General features: G+C 29.4%; 1 protein-coding gene across 1 annotated transcript; it reads left to right on the top strand.

The window, feature by feature from the left end:
* Positions 1–5,869: 5,869 nt before the first annotated feature.
* LOC132950305 (aurora kinase C-like) lies at positions 5,870–11,029 on the top strand. The gene is made up of 2 exons (XM_061021704.1): positions 5,870–6,157; positions 9,613–11,029. Exon 2 carries the CDS (start codon positions 9,649–9,651, stop codon positions 10,576–10,578), a length of 930 nt encoding a protein of 309 aa, XP_060877687.1. The 5' UTR covers positions 5,870–6,157; positions 9,613–9,648; the 3' UTR covers positions 10,579–11,029.
* Positions 11,030–18,843: the final 7,814 nt, after the last annotated feature.

Raw genomic sequence — 18,843 nt, 5'->3', positions numbered from 1 at the left:
GAGTTAGAAATAAAACATTTCAAAAGTACAATATTTTGAGTATTTTACGTGTTATTCCATGAATTTACTCGAAAAAGTACATTTTAAAACTTTATTAAATAGTATATAATATTATTTATTTTAATGTACGCATGCATTTATAGTATACAGACTATACTTACATTATACAGATACGTGATCACTGACTGAGAAGTTTTTATGATATAAACCAAAATTTAGTGCGGGGGGGGGTAAATGTAATCCCCCCCCCCAACAAACATGACCAAATTACGCCACTGCACTTGTCCGTATGTCCCCGATGGCCGATAGTGATAATCGCAAAATGTGACGCAAATAATAATACTAATACACAATACAATTAGATACCTACGTTTAGCGCATCTCTTTAGTCTTTACTCTATAAATATCCGAAATTAATAACATTTTGAATCAAACCAAATTTCACATTTATCCATGGATTACAACATTTTGTTCTATGTTAGAACCATTAGAATCATACCTACTAATCTGAATTTTAAAAAAAAAGACTGATAGCCGACAAGTAATATTTTTTTTAACCGGCATTTATTTACAAAAACTATATAGGTACTTACTGAATACATCGTATATTTTTCTGTATCATGTCGTATATTATTTGTACCTAAGTAGGTAGGTATCTACTCATTTAGTGTTTAGTATAAATATACAAATTGGATTATATTAGCTCATACATATGAATTTAGATTTCTAACAAGACCTTAAAGTTTATAAAATTATTTAAAATAAATATGGGGTCTCGCAAATTCTGCACCGGGCTCCGAAGTGGGTGTTGTCCAGTTGCCCCCCGCGGTTGTTATCGGGATTTTAAAAATATACCAGTTGCGCTCAACGAAGTGTACCAGTAAGTTGCCCTCACATGTTAATATATACACGATTACAATATATAGCCTGTAAAATAGGAGAGGTAAATATACAAATAATAAATAAAATTATTTATAAAAATATAGTAAAATACCTGGTATAAAATGAAAGAAAAAAATTCATATGCTTGGAATTGTATATACCTACTTAATATTGTAATTTGTAATAATTACTAACAATATAGTATATGATGAATACAATAGTCAATAAAATAATAAATATTATAATTATGTGGCATTCAATGTTATAATTAGACAACAAAATAATTGTGTTTGTGTTCGATAACCGTTTCGTCTTCACTCACAAACAGCTTTGACGTACACGACTTTTATGTGCATCGCCATTTCACACCCTCTTGTGTAATAAATGCGATCTTTTTAAAAAGTATAATTATTTAAAACTAACAAAAACCTTGCCCTTTTCACTATACACTCGCGTAATATTTTCCATCGTGCTAACACACATCCATTACAGTGCCCCACTTGTAACCTACTGTACAGCAGAGCGACATCCACTTACCCACCTTTTTATAAATAATTTTATTTATTATTTGTATATTTACCTCCCCTATTTTACGGGCTATATATTGTTATCGTGTATATATTAAGATATGAGGGCAACTGGTACATGCCCTCCGAAATCCGTTGGGCCGGCGCTGTCTAAGCCATCATCTGATAGTTCGTAATACTTTGACAGTTTGACCTTAAAACCTGTATCAGTTTTATTTTTTATATTAATGTTTCGATTAAAATCTTCACTTCGCATTTATGTTTTATACAATATTATAATATTCTATAATATGGCAGAATGTCAATAATCGTCTTTAATTAATAATAAAAAATATTTGGAACCACTAATAGATTTCTTTTCCATTGTTTCACATAATTGAATATTAAAATATAACTATATAAGTCATATTTAATCTTTTTTTTTATGGTATTACCTCTCCTACAACTGATGTGTCCGTTGTACTTGTACTAGTCACTATAGACTTGTTTGTTTATGCTGTTTGTCGAATTACCCATGAATCTCAGAAAAAAAGGTTTTCCCTATCTGTCAATTTTATATTATTATTTATTACTAATTATATATTAGTAACATACTTTATAGTTTATATTTTAATGACTTTTAAATTAGCCATTCATGCCATAATCTTAATGTTTCCTTGATAAAAATATTCATTTGTGGTTCATCTATATTGAGCGTGATGACTTTGAACTTTAATTTAAATAGTTTTCCCTGTCTCTCTGCACTTCTAGCCTGTAGGTACTTGTGACTATCTGTCCGTTTTTTCAAAAACCCACATTTATTTTTATCTGATAGCGTTAAACCTTTATCTGACGCTGTACAACACGAAAATGAATTATATTTTAATTCTGACACAAATAGTACGTCTAATAGAGAATTATTATTCCATTTATTGTTTGCAAATGATGGTATTTGTATATTATTTTCTCCTTCTGCTAAAAAGTTGAACCGTCGCCTATTCTTACTTGAATTGGTTGGTCAAATAATACGTAATTATAAAACCAATTTATTTTCCCGTTTTTTCTTTGTTTTTATTTTGTTTTTCCTGGCGTTTTTTAAAACTAATGGGAATTTTTTACTTTTGACATCCTCAATTGTACTAAAACCAGATTCACTTTCCCATGGAACAAGATAGGTACTAAATATTTTGACTACTATTTTGACTACTTATCGTGTCACAGACACAAAAAAATAAATATATTATAATATATATAATATACATATATGTATGTATCTACAGTTATTCGTTATTGAATTACAAGAAAATCGCTACTTGAGAAATTAAGTGAAAAATATCCAATGTTGTAAAAATAAAAAACTTCAAACGCTCATAAAATTGTAATTTGACTTTCCTGTAGACATTTTTTTTTTTTTGATAAAGAAAGTCAAACTTATGAGGAATCTTGTATTACATTTTAAAATCTTAGATTTAAAAAGATTAAATGTATGAATTTCTAACTCAAATTAATATGCAAATTTTCGTCATTTGTACGTATTTGGTCAAGATTTAGAGCTTTATATGCTTATAAAAAAAAATTGATCATAATATCACAATATTCAAATATCATTGTTAGAAGTCTTGTATTAAATATTCAAGCTTATTTTTTATTCAACAAATAAAATTTTATTGACATTCATAGAAAAAAAACTTGCCCACCTTGCCCCCCCCCCCCCACAAATGACGCCACTGATTGAGACTTACCATTGGCCTGACGACTGTATTAAATTATTGTTTTAAATAATTAGTACTAATTAGTATTGATTTATACAAACACGCGTAAAATAACTACTGATTAGTTATTACTAATAACCAGAGTCCTACTTAGGAGGACTGCAGCCCGGCGCCCCCAGTCCCCAACACAATTAGGGCTTCCATATAATACTGTAATACAGTTATATACGATATAATATAATTACTCATAGACTTATGGTATAATTTATTTATATTCTTGAAATATAAATTGAATATAGGTATAAAAAAAATTAAATGGCATAGTAAAAATGTTGAATTTATATTTTAAGTTAAGGGGCTTTAACAAAAAATTAGCTCCTGGCCCCAAAATTCATAAGTAAGGCTCTGCTAATAACTAATAAGTATAGTAACTACAATTATTGCTCATTTAAGATTGGTATTTTTAGACGCATTCAAATATTTTTTTTAATTAATTATACATTTATTTCATCCAATTTCAAAGTTGGGCAAGTTAGTCACTTTTTTCAACTAGCTAAAGTTAAGTTACTTTAATATAAAAAGTAACTAAGTTAGAACATAAGGAAGTTTCTGAAATTTACCAAATTTCTAACTTAGTTAGATAGAAGTTGGTTTGGTGAAAATAGTAGGTAACTTAAATTAGAAGTTAGAAATTAGTTTATTTAGTTTAAAATATAAATTTAAAAAACCATTTTTTCAAATGTAAATGCATTAGGTATATAAATTAATCTTTCTTTTTTAATATTATTTAATATACAATACAAATATTTTTATTATTAAGTAACAGTAATAGCACAGAATATTAGAAGTATATTTCATATATTCTGTGGTAATAGAATAAAGGAAAAATATATGTCACAAAAAATTTGATTATATTATAATTTTGGTTTTTTTTTCGTATACCATATTTGTATATTTAGGTATCTAAGGTTAGGTCCTATAAAGGTATACCTATATTATACAATATATTAATTAATAATTATAAATCGTAACTATTTTGAACGTATCTCGGCTTGTTATTAAATATAACGTACAATAAAAGCACGTTTTTAACGTTTGTAGTTGCTTTCCTCTTAGGTATATATAACATTTTTTTTTTTTGATAAAGGTAGACAAACTTGTGATTTGTGAAGAATCTTGTATTACATTTAGAAATCTTAGATTTAAAAAGAAATTTCATTTAATTCAAAATAATTTGCAAATTATCGTCATTCTTACATATTTTGTCAATATTTGAACTAAAAAAAAATTGTGACTATGGATTTTTAATTTTTTTCATCTGCCTTTGAAACAATATACTAGGAGCCTTCTATTAAATTCTCAAGCTTTTTTACCCAACAGATAAAATTTTATTGATATTTATAGAAAAAAAAACTAAAAAAAATTGAAACTGAAAATGTCCGTTATCAGGTGAAAATATTTGGAAAATGTTATGGTGTATAGAAAATGCTAATATAAACATTCAGGCAAAATGTCATGTACCCACGGTGGAAAAAAACACAGAGTGATAGAGTACCACACGTAAATCGTAAAGGTTTTATAATATTATTCTTTACATCCGCAGTGGCTGCAGAACTTCGACGTAAGATCACAGAGCGCATGGCCGACAACCGATGTTCCGGAGAAAATCAAGATGTGTTGAGCCTCCATCCCCGAACGTCAAGTCAAGTGTCCGTGCCTATGTATAATCGCGACATTCGTGAACAATCACGTATGAGAATTGATCATAGATATTATAAGACATCTATGAAATTGATAAGGCAGTTCCGCTGTATAGGAATACACAATTATACCCACTGGTTAGGTGGTCGTCAGTCAATTTTTGGTGGGTCGTGAAATATTTTTTGAATTATATAGATTTCAAGAAATTTATGTTAAATTAATATTAAATATCCTTATATTATTATAGGTAATATAGTACCAAAAATTACGTGGGTAATAAATAATAATTCGTCGTGTATTTATTTATTACGACGGGTATTAATACGCCTCATTATTAAAAGTACATTATTTTGTAAAATTATATTGATTATAAACCTATAACATGATAAATACCCAATAAAAGTAATAAACAAATTTTGTTTTTATAACTACTTTTTGAAACCACGTGGGTCTTGAACGATTTTTCGGAGGAAATTCGGGTCGCGGTACAAAAAAGATTGAGAACCACTGCCTTGGAAGATCTTTGAGTATACCCTTGTAGAACAGCCGGCGCCTTGATGAGACGAACTACAAGATTGCGTCGGTGATCTTGAAAAAAGAAATCTGCCAATATCACAGAATATTGACCACTGCCATTTTCGCCGCACCCATACACGAATTATTTATTTATTATGATCTTAAATCACGGCCTTATGAATCAAATACATTTTCTATACATATTATGCCAGTCGCATGAACAATCGCTAAATATTTATTGAATCCATAGTGAGCTAGTAAGTTGTGGTTCCATAATTGGTCCATTCCATTTTATCGATCTATTAAATTAATTAATTTTTCTTGTAACTGGAAATAATATTGTATTAGATCGTGGCCGCCCATACAGTAATAATTGTACTTGTATTGTATACACGCAAAGTAATACAATATTATTCTATACACAATGTAAATAACTACTGATGTATCGTGATGGTACGAACCTGTTAAATTCCATTTGTTTATTCTCTTTGGAAATCATTAAGCTTAATCACGACGTAGATAAAATAAATATCTAGTATCTACAATTTATTTACTTTTCACACTGGTATTTTGAATTCCATATTTCTTTAACGGCTTAACAGTCGACATGGTATCAAAATTATTTTGTCTTGTTCTTATTTCATAATTCATGTTATTTATTATTTTCATATTTCATGACGAGTGTTCAAAGTAAATTCATTTTGTCATCGTGCCAATTTAACCCATAGGTCCGCGAAGGATCGAACATTTGAACCGCAGTTAGAATAAAAACAGATAATCTGCCGAGAAGGCGACTTAAAACTTTGTTGGTTTCACTTTTCCGTCTCTCACGTCGGACAGGTAAATAGCCATTGCGATAAATTATTTTATTAGTATTTAGTGATTTACACAAATTAGGAAGTGTTATCACTGGATGGTTTCTTCCCTCACCCTATTCATGTCTTTTTTAATATAATGTAGCACATATTCTCATTATGCCTATGGGTATAGATTGTATATTCTCTAATAAAATTAAAAAAAAAAAAAGTATTTAGTGATGAAAACGTACACAAGGGTCCACGAATTAGGGTTCAAAAAACCCAACACTGACGGGTTTTAATGATTTATTCCTATAAAGTATTAACACTGACTTATAATACTTATTGTTTATTGTTATGACTTATGAGTCTAATATATTTAAGAAATGTTAAATTATAATATTTAATGTTTTTGCTTTTATTATACTAGCTGATCCTGTTCACTTTGTTACCCGTTAAAAATGCCAACCCTATATTATGATTCAAACTTTGTTCAATTTGTTATTTAATGTTCGGTGTAATGATGTTAAAAACTTAAAAATGTTCATTATTATGATTATTTTATGGATGCTTTTACCTCATCTGCCCGAGATGGTATCCATTTAAATTCTAATTTCTACTAATTATTTCTCCTATAACTAATAGCAACCATTTATAAATAAAATTTGCCATCGTAAATCTCAAAATTCCTGTTTGAGAACCTCTCCAGGTTGGACCTACCGGGTCCAATTGTGAGTCTAAACCATTCTGGGACTCACTCAAAAACACAACAAATTGGTTAAGCCGTTTAGGAGGAGATCAATGACTTGCAGACAAACATTCTCTTTTATATATTATATGAAAAATATGAAATAAAGCAAAAAACTCTTTAAAATAGAATAACATATTTTATTACGAGAATTAATATTGTTATTTTTTGTTTTATGTGTTCTTTACTGTGTTGGACCCAGTACTTGGCACGAATAGTCTCTCAAGGCATACTCTAAAAATAAGACAGTCGTTTCGTAATCAGTGTGGTCCAGATGATAATTAATATTGTTCACATTATTGTTTTGGACGTCCCAAAGTCTGCGGTTTTCGTGTTTTTTCTTTTAATCATCTCCAATCAGTGGCGTTAATCGTTGACTGATTAAAAATCTGATTCTTGATTGTCAGAGTTCAAAATTGTCCACTAGAGGCTGCTAACTCATATTTTATTCTATTTATATACTAAGACTAAACAGACTGAGCCCTTTTTTTACAATTTCAGTATATACACATTTACTTAACATAAATATACATTTACAATAAGATAGTTCCTAGTGCCTACATTAAACTTGTATGCACCTACAATGAAATTGTTAATTTATTTTAAAAAGTGAGGAGGGGTCCGCATTGGAAATTGTCATTAAACGCTTATGGGTACATTTTAAATATAGTTTGTGGTTGATTAATTAAAATTAATTAAAAACAGGAGTGTGGGTAAGTGTATTTTCCCCAAATAGAATGTTACTTTAAAAACTGGAGGTTTAGTGCATGTTTGCGATTAGTCAGGGATGCTGCTTATATTCTCTGTGGACAAGGATACGTTTTTCTAACCCTAAGTACCTATTCAAATATGTAGCTGTAAATAACATGGTCTTTGGTGTTTTTTTTTTTAATGTCCAGTTTAAATCAAAGCTGGGCAAGTTAACCAATTTTTTTAACTACCTAGTTAAAGTTAAGTTATCCTAAAATAAAAATAATTAAGCTAAGTTAAAGTTAGTTTTAAAAAGTTACTGAATTTGAGTAACTAAGTTAAGTTAAAAGTTAAGTTACTTTTTTTTTTTTTTTAAATACCTTTAACTTACTCATAAACGTTTTTTTATCTCATCATAGGTAAATAACTATTTTTGGTATAAAGTAAAACAAACGCTCAAATGATTACATTGACGAATGACTAAATTCACTGTTGGAACTTGAAACCTTCATAGTCACACACTCACACCAGTTGACACACTACTACATATTAAGCTGATATTATATAATATAGAGACTTATAAATTGACAACAATTAATTCTTATTTATTATTTTATTTATATACCAATATAATATTATAGGAATGTAGAGTGTAGTTTGTAGAAAACATAAGCATAAGTATCACTGTACCTATCAGAAATTACTAATTAGGTCCGTTCTGGAAATTGTATTATTACCCATCAATGCACACAGTACACTAGTAACAATGTAAAATACATCTTAACTGTTGTCATTTCATAGAAAATATAAACTTCCTAGTTATATTTCAAATAAGTAATAAATAAATAATAATAATCACTATTCACTATAATATTATTAATTAATAATTACTATATGTCTATATTATAGTAAATAGTAATAAATATAATAATATACATACCTACAATTGATATACTGGCGGTCTCAGAAATATCAATGCAAATAATATACAGTTCATAAATCATAATAGGAACATTTTTGTAAATTACTTGTTACAAATAACTTTAATTTTAACAAAATAATTAAGTAATTTTCTACATTCTATTTTTTTTTTAACTAGGTAGTTAAATTAAAAGTTATCAAAAAAAGTAACTTTTAACTTTTTAACTAGTTACTGCCCAGCTTTGGTTTAAATATATAGTGAAACTTTTGTAGTACAGTCACCGTTAATGGATTAACACTCAAATCATTTTTTTATTCAGTAGGGGCAATCCTAGAAATGTACCATCCATCTATAATTTATTCCAAACATGTCTATTTAGGTACTGATTTATGGGTTAAAAACATACAATATTAAATTCAAAATATAATTCTATAAGTATATAACCTCTACCGGCTACTAGGATCCATCATAATATACACACATACTTACCAACAAATTATTTAGAGGGTGCAGGTCCCCCCTCCCCACCCTGTGCCAGGGGACTTGCGCACCTGAGCTCAATGAAACTACAACCAATTACCATTAACTTATGTTTTATTTACCTCTATTAATTTTAACATAGTCAAGATTAATCTCTCCATGTTTACTTTTGGTTACCATAATATATATTTTACTTGTAACATTACAGAATATTAATTTTTGTAGTTAAATGGTGCATACTACAATTAATGATTTTATTCCTATATCTATAATATAGTAATGGTAGTTGGTAGTATGTTATTTTATAAACAAATACAATGTATAGGTATAAATTTATAATTATTTTTTACTTTTGTAATTTGTAAATACCCTAGGGTAGAGAGAGCCTTTATATAATAATATATTATTTATGTATATATTTATTTATTATCTAGGCTCTTTACCCTAGGGTATTTGCATATTTATTTTGAAAGTTATTAGAACAAACCTGATTCAATTCAAATTTGTTTTTAAAGCTGGTTTTAAAAAGTGAAAAGTTGTTGGTGCATCATTTTTATTTTTTCCCTAAAAAGGCATATTTTTAAAATTAATTGATTTTTACCTAATATCTTTAACATTTAGTTCATGGATTCTAACAGATTTTCTTTTATTGTTTCAGTTTGTATTTTTGTTAATCTACAGTTATATTCTTATAATGGCTGTAGTTGAAGAAAAACATGAAATTGGATCTCAAAATGAAGTTGTTCAACACATAGAAAAAACAATGAAAGAAATTTATTCCAAACGACTTTCAAGTCCTCAGTGGAAAATAAGTGATTTTGAAATTGGAACACCACTTGGTCGTGGGAAATTTGGTCGGGTATATCTTGCAAGGGAAAAAAATACGGAATATATGGTTGCTTTAAAAATGATGTTTAAATCAGAGTTAGTAAAAGATCACATGGAACATCAAGTGCGACGAGAAATTGAAATTCAAACGCATCTTAGTCATCCCAACATTTTAAAACTATTGACTTATTTTTGGGACGAAAAGAAAATATATTTAATTTTAGAATTTGCCCAAGAGGGTGAATTATTTAAAGTATTGAACGCGCAGCCGCACAAACGTTTTGATGAACCAACAGCTGCATATTATTTACGACAAGTAGCTGAAGCTTTAAGATATTGTCATTCACAAAGTGTTATTCACAGAGATATAAAACCAGAAAATCTTCTATTGTTTAGTCATCATGTTGTTAAGTTGGCAGATTTTGGCTGGTCTGTCCATGCACCATCCAAAAGTCGAAACACCATGTGTGGCACTATTGATTATTTACCACCAGAGATGGTTGACTCTCAAACATATAACGAATATGTTGATAATTGGTGTTTAGGGGTGCTATGTTATGAATTTTTGTGTGGAGCCCCACCTTTTGAGAGCTCAGAACAGGCAGAAACTTTTAGAAAAATTCGTGCTGTGATGTATGGTTTCAAACCTCATATGAGTGAGAGCTCTAGACATTTAATTTCAAAGCTTTTGCTTAAAGTTCCAAAGTCTAGATTACCATTAACTGATGTCATTGAACATCCATGGATAAAAAAAAATTGTGAAATATTTACTAATACTAAATTATTATTAAAATAATTTTATTTATTATCCAATACTGAAGAACTTTCAACATTAAATTGTATTTTTTTCTATCAATATGCCATTCTTACAACCATTTAATATTTTCAAACAAATAATGTTTGTACATAAATTACTAATGTATTAATAACTAATTTAAATGTTAACATCTGTTTCTATTGTAAAATTGCGATATGCATTACATTTTTTTTATGATGTTTATTCTATTTTAATGGAATTTTCAGAATTTGAATACTAGCTTTTAATATATTGTATTATATAATTGAATATTAATAATAGTTAAGCGTTTTAATGTATTTATAAAAATTGTTTAATACTCTGTAATTTATATTATTTAAAAACAATGTAATTTTTTTTTTTTGATTTTGTCTAATTTTGTTTTCAAAATGTTGTAAATTGTACATTCTTTTATAATATTACACTGATTACCTTGAAAAATTCCAAAGCATTCAAATGACTAAAACTAAATCAATAATATTAGTTTAATTACCTCTTATTCAGGATAATTTGGGCCTTAGGGGGTTCAAACTGTCTAAAGGCATGTGCGTTCCATGAATCTTCTATATAGATGCTTTTTATACAATCATTTTGATTGTTTTTAGACATTTTTAATGATAAAAGTGATTGTATTTTGAATAATAATATAATTGTTAGGTACCAGTTATTATACATTGTATTAATATAAATTACCTCACACAGTTGTCACACTTACTAGCGGCGGGCGCCATGAATCATGGGGTTAGTACTTTATATAACCTACTTAAATACACCTATCATCTTACCTGTATAAGACATTATAGTATTAGTACCTATATTTATAAGTTTGAACCCCCCCCTCCCCATATACGTGCCTGGAGACAAGGAAAACTATTTAAATTAAAGTTCAAAGTCATCACACTCAATATAAGTAGAAGAACCACAAGCGAATATTGTTTTCAAGGAAACGTTAAGATTATGGAAAGTTAAGTCATAGAGTAATATTACTCTATGGGCTAAGTCAACAAAATAAAAAGTATGTTACTAATATATTTGAAAAACATAATATAAAATTAACGGATAGGGAAAACCATTTTTGCTGTGATTGATGCGTAGGTAATTGGTAAACACCACAAACAAACATTTAGGTAAGTCTAGTACAACAAACTCTACAGTTGTAGGAGAGATAATGCCTACACCACACTTATTTATATGGACTAATGGAAAGAGAATCTCAAAATATTTTTTGTTAGGTATTCAAAGACGATTATTTGCAATATAGAACAGTATATTTTATAAACCCTAAAAGAGAAGTGAAGAATTTAACCGAAACATTATTACATGAAATAAAAACTGATACAGGTTTTAAGGTCAAAGTATTGCGAACTGATAATGGCTTAAAGTTTGCAAACAAGGAAATGAAAAGGGTTTTACTGAAGTATTGAATTAGTCATCAAACAACAGTTCCACCCTGGCAAAACGGGAAGATTGAACAAGATAACTGCCAACCAGACTGTAGTAGCTTACAAGTAGTCACTGTAATGGATGGTGTTAAATTTGAATTCAATAATAATATAATACCATTGTACCTATACGAAAAATATTCTGAACGAAGATGGTCAGTTAGCTTATGATATTATATTACTTTATAATAAGTATGTTTGATGATATTATTGTAAAGAAAATAATTTATTTACCGCTATTTATGTAGAACCTTGTTTTAAATTCTCAATCCTTAGCTATATAAGACATAAGTTCATTATTTTATACATTTTTAACTACAGTCATTTTGAAATTTTGAAATTTAAATGCTTATAACATTTTTGAACTGCTATTGTACCATTATATCAGGAGCTTTGTATTAAATGTTCATGCTTTTTGACCCAATAACTAAATTTTTTTTGACATTTATAGAAAAAAAAAACTAAAAAAATTGAAAATTTCTGTAAACATCGCTCAAAAAAAGTCAAAATATTTTGAAAATGTTATCGTGTATTGAAAATGCTAATATAAACATTCAGTGAAAATGTCATGTATATCTATGGTTATTTGTTTTAGAGCTACACCAAAAACCAAAATAGATTTTTTCAAAAACATCATTGTAAAATCAATACATTCATCGCTCCGCTCAGAATCTGAAAATGATTTTATAGTTAAAAATGTACAAAATGTCGAGCTTTTACAGAAAAAAATTTGAAATTTAAAACAATGTGAAATAGAAATAAATTGCTAATGAAATAGGTTATATATAAATTACTTAATTCACAAATCACAATAATATCATCAAATATATTATGTACTTCGTAATATCATAGGCTGACAGGCGACAGCTGACTGACCGTCTTCGCTTAGAATCGTTTTTCTTATTCAATGATATTATATCATTGAATTAAAATTTAACACCAACCGCATTACAGTGACCCACTTGTAACCTAGAGCAAGTGACATCCACTTTCCCACCTTTTTAAATTTTATTATTGAAATTTGAAAATCAGCTGTTTTAGTGCCTCGCCGGCAACTCTGTATATATTGTTCAGGGTTAGTGACATACCATAGAGTAATACTACTCATTACATTACTCTATGTGACATACTGACATCGACACACGAATAATATTGGAATATTGGAATGGGACAATTATATTATATTATAATTTATAGGTAATACGAGGTAAAAAAATTGAACAATTGTTTGGTTTATTTATAATATATTATGTTTATGTATAACATCCAGAGAGACGTTTTGAATAATAATACAACAATATGAACAACATTTTATTAATTTTAATTACGTATATTATGTGTTTTATTTTTTATACGTATTTTTTATAGCTTAACAGTGTTATACACACAAAAGTCATAAACGAACATATAATATCGTGTAAGTAGGTAGGTACCTACCACATGCATACATACTCTCATACATTATAATAATTCTCAATCATTATGATGTAGGTACACAGACGGTGGCATATATCTATATAGTTGGGGTGGTTGGGAGATTTAAACCAACCCTCGCCCCTCCACGATCCCTCCCTGAATATTAAATGGACTACCTACGTCGCATATACTCTATCCGGAGAGAGAACACCGAAAATCAGTTCTTCTGCCGTTCTGTGCATCCCCACGCAATATCCTGCCGTATAGACCACAGAGGAACCGGTCTCGACGACACAGTCGCATGAGGATGTGCAGGATCTGTGTATTTCATGCTCAGGAAAGGATTAGGGAACAGGTGTTAATCACCCCATAGTGTTTTGTTTTTTTAAATTTAATAATACATTTACAATTTAAATTCATACTATAGTTATAGAACTATACACAGGTAATGTACACTTATATTATTTACTTACCCATTTATAAGATACAGGTAAAGTATAAAATATACCTAAACGATTTTTGGGGGCTTGACCCTTAAAGCTTTTTATTTGTGCCTTTGGTATGCCACCATAGTTTATTTAAATGTATTATTACTTAATACTTATATGAAATATCCCCACATTGAAAATTTCTAGGCACGCCACTGCCTATATGTATAATACAAGTCGAAGGGTTGTTTAAAAAAAAAAAATGGAAAAAAATGGTATTGTGCATGCAATAATTATAATATAACATCGAATTCTCCCGAATCGTAATATTTTTCGAGTTATCGCACACCAGTAGCTGGTATACTATATTATTATAATACGTGGTTATACCTACGATGTGCACCTATACCATTAAAACCTTATACTCTGCTATGTAGGTAGTAGCAAAATTGGGTAAATATACAATAGTAATGAACAATAAATAACAATATTTGCGGAAGATTAGTATTGTTCAAACAGAGCCTCATCTGCTGTCAGTTAAACGAGTAAAAAAAAAAAAATAATAATAATATATTATAATATATAAATTGGCTATAAATTACTATGATAATTATAAGTCGGGTAGGTATATTATTAATAACAATACAACATAATGCCTATATAAGATTACATTCGTTCTGTATAAAAGCGATTGTGCGTGTGTAATTATATTATATTCTACCGTAACAGATAGGTAACATCATTCTAAATTCGCCTAGGTACCTACCTAAACCTATTGTGATATAATGTGTACCGATTGCGTTTACAGTATTTGATCATGGTGCAATTGGATGGATACAATTGAATGTTATTATTGTATATTGATATAGTATTGCTACGAATAATGTACACATCGTATACGTATATTATAATTAAAGACCGGATTTATATGTTTTTACATATCGTTACTGGGTCTATGCAGTCTTATGAGAGTAAAAAATGTGGATGATTTGTTCAATTCTGAATGCATAGAGAAAAGTTTTTTTTGCATATTTGAGAATATTTTATGGGTTAGAGAATATTTAACTCATTTAGCATATTTTGGAATATTTCGTAAATTGTGATAAAAAATTTGTATTTATTTTTAATTTTAATATTACGGTACCCAGAAAAAATTTTTTTGAACATTTACAATTTTTCATTTTATCATTTCCAACTCTTACTAAAGTGCAATAATATTCCATTAGAATACGAAACTTTAAATACCTAATAATTAACTCACTATTAATATAAAATTGAAAAAAAAAATTTTAAATGCATATTAAAGTAAATAATATAATGATGTTTATTGATTATTTTTGCATATTTTTGCTTTTTTTTTGTATATTTTGCATATTTTAGCATATTTTTTAAATTGTTAAGAGAATATAATGAGAATATTTTAAGGTTTTTTCGAGAATATTAGCATCATATTTAAGGTATTTTAAGAGAATATAAATCCGGTCTTTAATTATAATATTATGTGATAAGCGAGGATTGGGCGACATTATAGCGTTTGGTATACTATTTCTTGACTATTTTTTGCGCTCAATTCAATAATTATTGGTACCGGATGGTACCGCCGCGATACGACGATAATGTACAATAATTATTTATTATTATTTATTATTAGTGTTTGTAACTTTATAATGGCCATACCTGTCATCGTCGTACATGATGGTACATTATTATATTATTATTATATTGTTGTGATGCGCACAAATAGCAAATCATTACCTATAATACAACACACACGCCGATTAGAGTCCGTGTTGCCATTTCGCGCACGTGTTCTGAATATAATAATAATAATAATAATAATATTATGACGCACAGGTATATAAATGCTAATAGTGGTATTGCAGTGCGCTCACAAAATATGTCGTGACGTTTATTCGTAAAATATACATTTTATAATATTATTATTATTATTGTTGTGTAAGTACAGTATATTAGTATATAAGTGTCTATATGCTGTCTTAAGAATTGTGCAAAATATACATAAAACACAATTGTTTATTGTTATTGACATGAATATTATACATACCATGTACCTACAATATTGTAATAATTATATATATATATATATATATATTGTTATCGTTTTTCCTGCTCCCGGGCCCCGGCTCTTACATGTTTTTCATTATACTGTAAAGCTTGCGACTCTTTTATCACTGGCTACCTACCCCCGTTATAATGTACGCACGTCCTTATGTAGACGTGTTAAGGATTTTTTGCCGAATAGTTATAGTGGGGGTATAAGTGGGTAATTATCGTCTTCGCATTAATACGCAGTACGTAAACAGCCGATGTCAGCCATAAAGGTTTTAATGATCGGTAGAGGTATTCATCCACCGCGGTTATCGCGACCGTCAATGATTTTTGAGAATATTTTTCCACTTTAATTTTTACCGCACGGAAATCCATAGTGTTTATCGTAAAATGACAAAAATGTGTTCTTAAATTTTCTTAAATTTTTATTGCCCATAATGGTACTTTATCGTAGAGATGGGTGAAATACTAATATGTATAGTTTTGTTTGCGGATCACGAATACAAATTGTTGTAATTGATTACTCGAGTAATAGATGTTTTGGATATTATGTAAAATCCCCTGAAAAAGTAAGCATGGGTATGCGCTTGTTGGGAATCGGTTTTTTGGCAGCCCTCTGACCAACCTTTTAGGTGCATTGCTTATATACAGGTAGTATGTTAAATGTTTTATGCTGTATGCCATGTATATTACAGTTTGTCTGAGCAGAAGTATTTATATTTTTTTGTCTCTCAAATTAAAAAAATCAGTCATCAGTGATACAGTAACATGGGCATAGCAGCAGACAAAAGGTGTTCACACATGTATAGGCAAATATTTAGACGCATTTAAATGTTCACAAAAAGTTCGTCATTTAGGATGTGTGGGACTGAGCGTTTCTCCGACCCCAAACAAGGAAAAACGATATCTTGGCTAACCTCAATATCACATAAATCCTAAGTGAGGACAAACAAATTCACACCAATTGCGTGTACTAAAAATATGTGAAAGCAAATTGTTTGCAAAAGTCAAAAAAATAATTTCTATGTGGAAGAGGGAGGGTGCTAATAAAATCCGTTTTACTACCCTCTCGGCACGATAGATCGTTGTTACAAGCGAACTAAAATTATCAAACAAACTCTGATTGAGGGTAGCAAATGAATTAAATCCAATTGTATACGTATAGGTAGGTTCTAAATATTTGTAGAAAGCCGAACGGGCAGAGGTATACGAGTACATTTCAAATGTTCCGGAACTTATACTCAGAACCATCATGGTGAATCTCTGCAATATTCCCAATTTTTCAAGAAGAATATCAAACTGTTTCGTCTCTAGGAATTTTGGAAGTTCATATGCACCTCTAAACAATTGTTATCTCTATAACGTCTAAGTGTTAAGTAAACAGTATTGGTCAGGGTCGCCTCCAGGGAGGGGGGCTAGGGGCCAACCCCAAACCTTATTTCTAAAAACATGTATATTGTTAAAAACAAAATTACCAAAAAAAATACAAATAGTATACTATAGACAATTATCTGATTATTATGACTTACCCCCCCCCTCTTCCAGTATATGAATACTGTGTCTTTCTGAAAAGTTATTTTTACTAAAAATCCACGAGATTGGCCTTGCAATAATCTTTTTGTTTCAGATAGGCCATGAAAATGTCCGAGATTGGCAATAATTATGATGACGAACGGTTTTAGATACGTCATGATGACATTTTAACTTTTCACAGTGTCATCGTTCTATCCTCCAAACTATAATACACTTTCACACACATCTTGAAAACACGAATCCATAATATTGATATAGATTACATAAAATACGAATTCGAATTAGTTTAGTCTCGCTATGATTGGTTAGGTTAGGTTAGAATACAAGTGTGATGTCGTCTAAACTCATTGCTCAACATATAATAACATTAGATTATTTTGTATAATAAATACTAGCTGACTCGGCATACGTTGCATTGGCCGTAAATGATTTATTTTTTATTAATATTTTTTGCGGCGCATAATCAATACAAAAACCGGCGGGCCAAGTACCAACCGAACCTATAATATTATGTGAATATTACTTCGACAGCTTTCCAAACAAACGCACAATCACTTTTATATATTATATATATGTATTAGATATACTTAGTATATTATACAGAGTTATACTCATTAAGTACAGGCGGAGATCCTGTAAGTATTGAGAGGGCGGATGGGGGGGGGGGGTAGCTGGTAAGTGGTAACGGTTAAGTATTTGATACCATGTCCTAAGCCCGGCCCGCCTGTTTTACTGTTATAACTTATAATATTTTACTTAACATTTTATAAGTCTCTAAACTATTATTTTTAGAGTTACGAATAAATATTCAAAATAAATTTCATTATTGGACAAATTTACCGATTTTAGTCAAATTTTAACGGTAGAGCTTAATTATCTAAGACAACAGCACTAAATCAATCAATCAATAAATAAAAAAAATGAAATTTTTGATTGTTTTTCCCAATTTTTGAAAAATTAATGAGTTTTGAAAAATTACCTATCTTAAGTACGAATCTATGAGGAAATTTTCGATCTAAAGAGAGATATTTTTTGGACCCAATAAAGATATACAGCCAAAAACGTTTACCTATACAGACAAATAAATAATAAATATTATTGTCAAATCAATAGAGCTCCCTTCACTCGGAATCTAAAATAATAACCTAATGTAAATTTAAATCTAGCCTTCGTGTAAAATAGGTATTATTTGTTTTATTTTTGAGGGTACTTCGGTCTCAAATAAATTTATTTAAGGGACACTAAGGTCCCTCAAGCCCCCCTCCCCCATTGCCGCCTATATGAGTCTTACTGCTTACATTATTTAGATATATACTTACTGTCCCCCATCCCCCATCCTCAACGATCACCGTCATTCACCGCCCCACCGTCGCCGT

This window comes from Metopolophium dirhodum, chromosome 8 (genome assembly GCF_019925205.1).
Source record: "Metopolophium dirhodum isolate CAU chromosome 8, ASM1992520v1, whole genome shotgun sequence".
Classification (NCBI taxonomy): Eukaryota; Metazoa; Arthropoda; class Insecta; order Hemiptera; family Aphididae; genus Metopolophium; species Metopolophium dirhodum.
The sequence above is the reverse complement of the archived record's forward strand: the minus strand, read 5'-3'. Positions and strand labels throughout refer to the sequence as shown.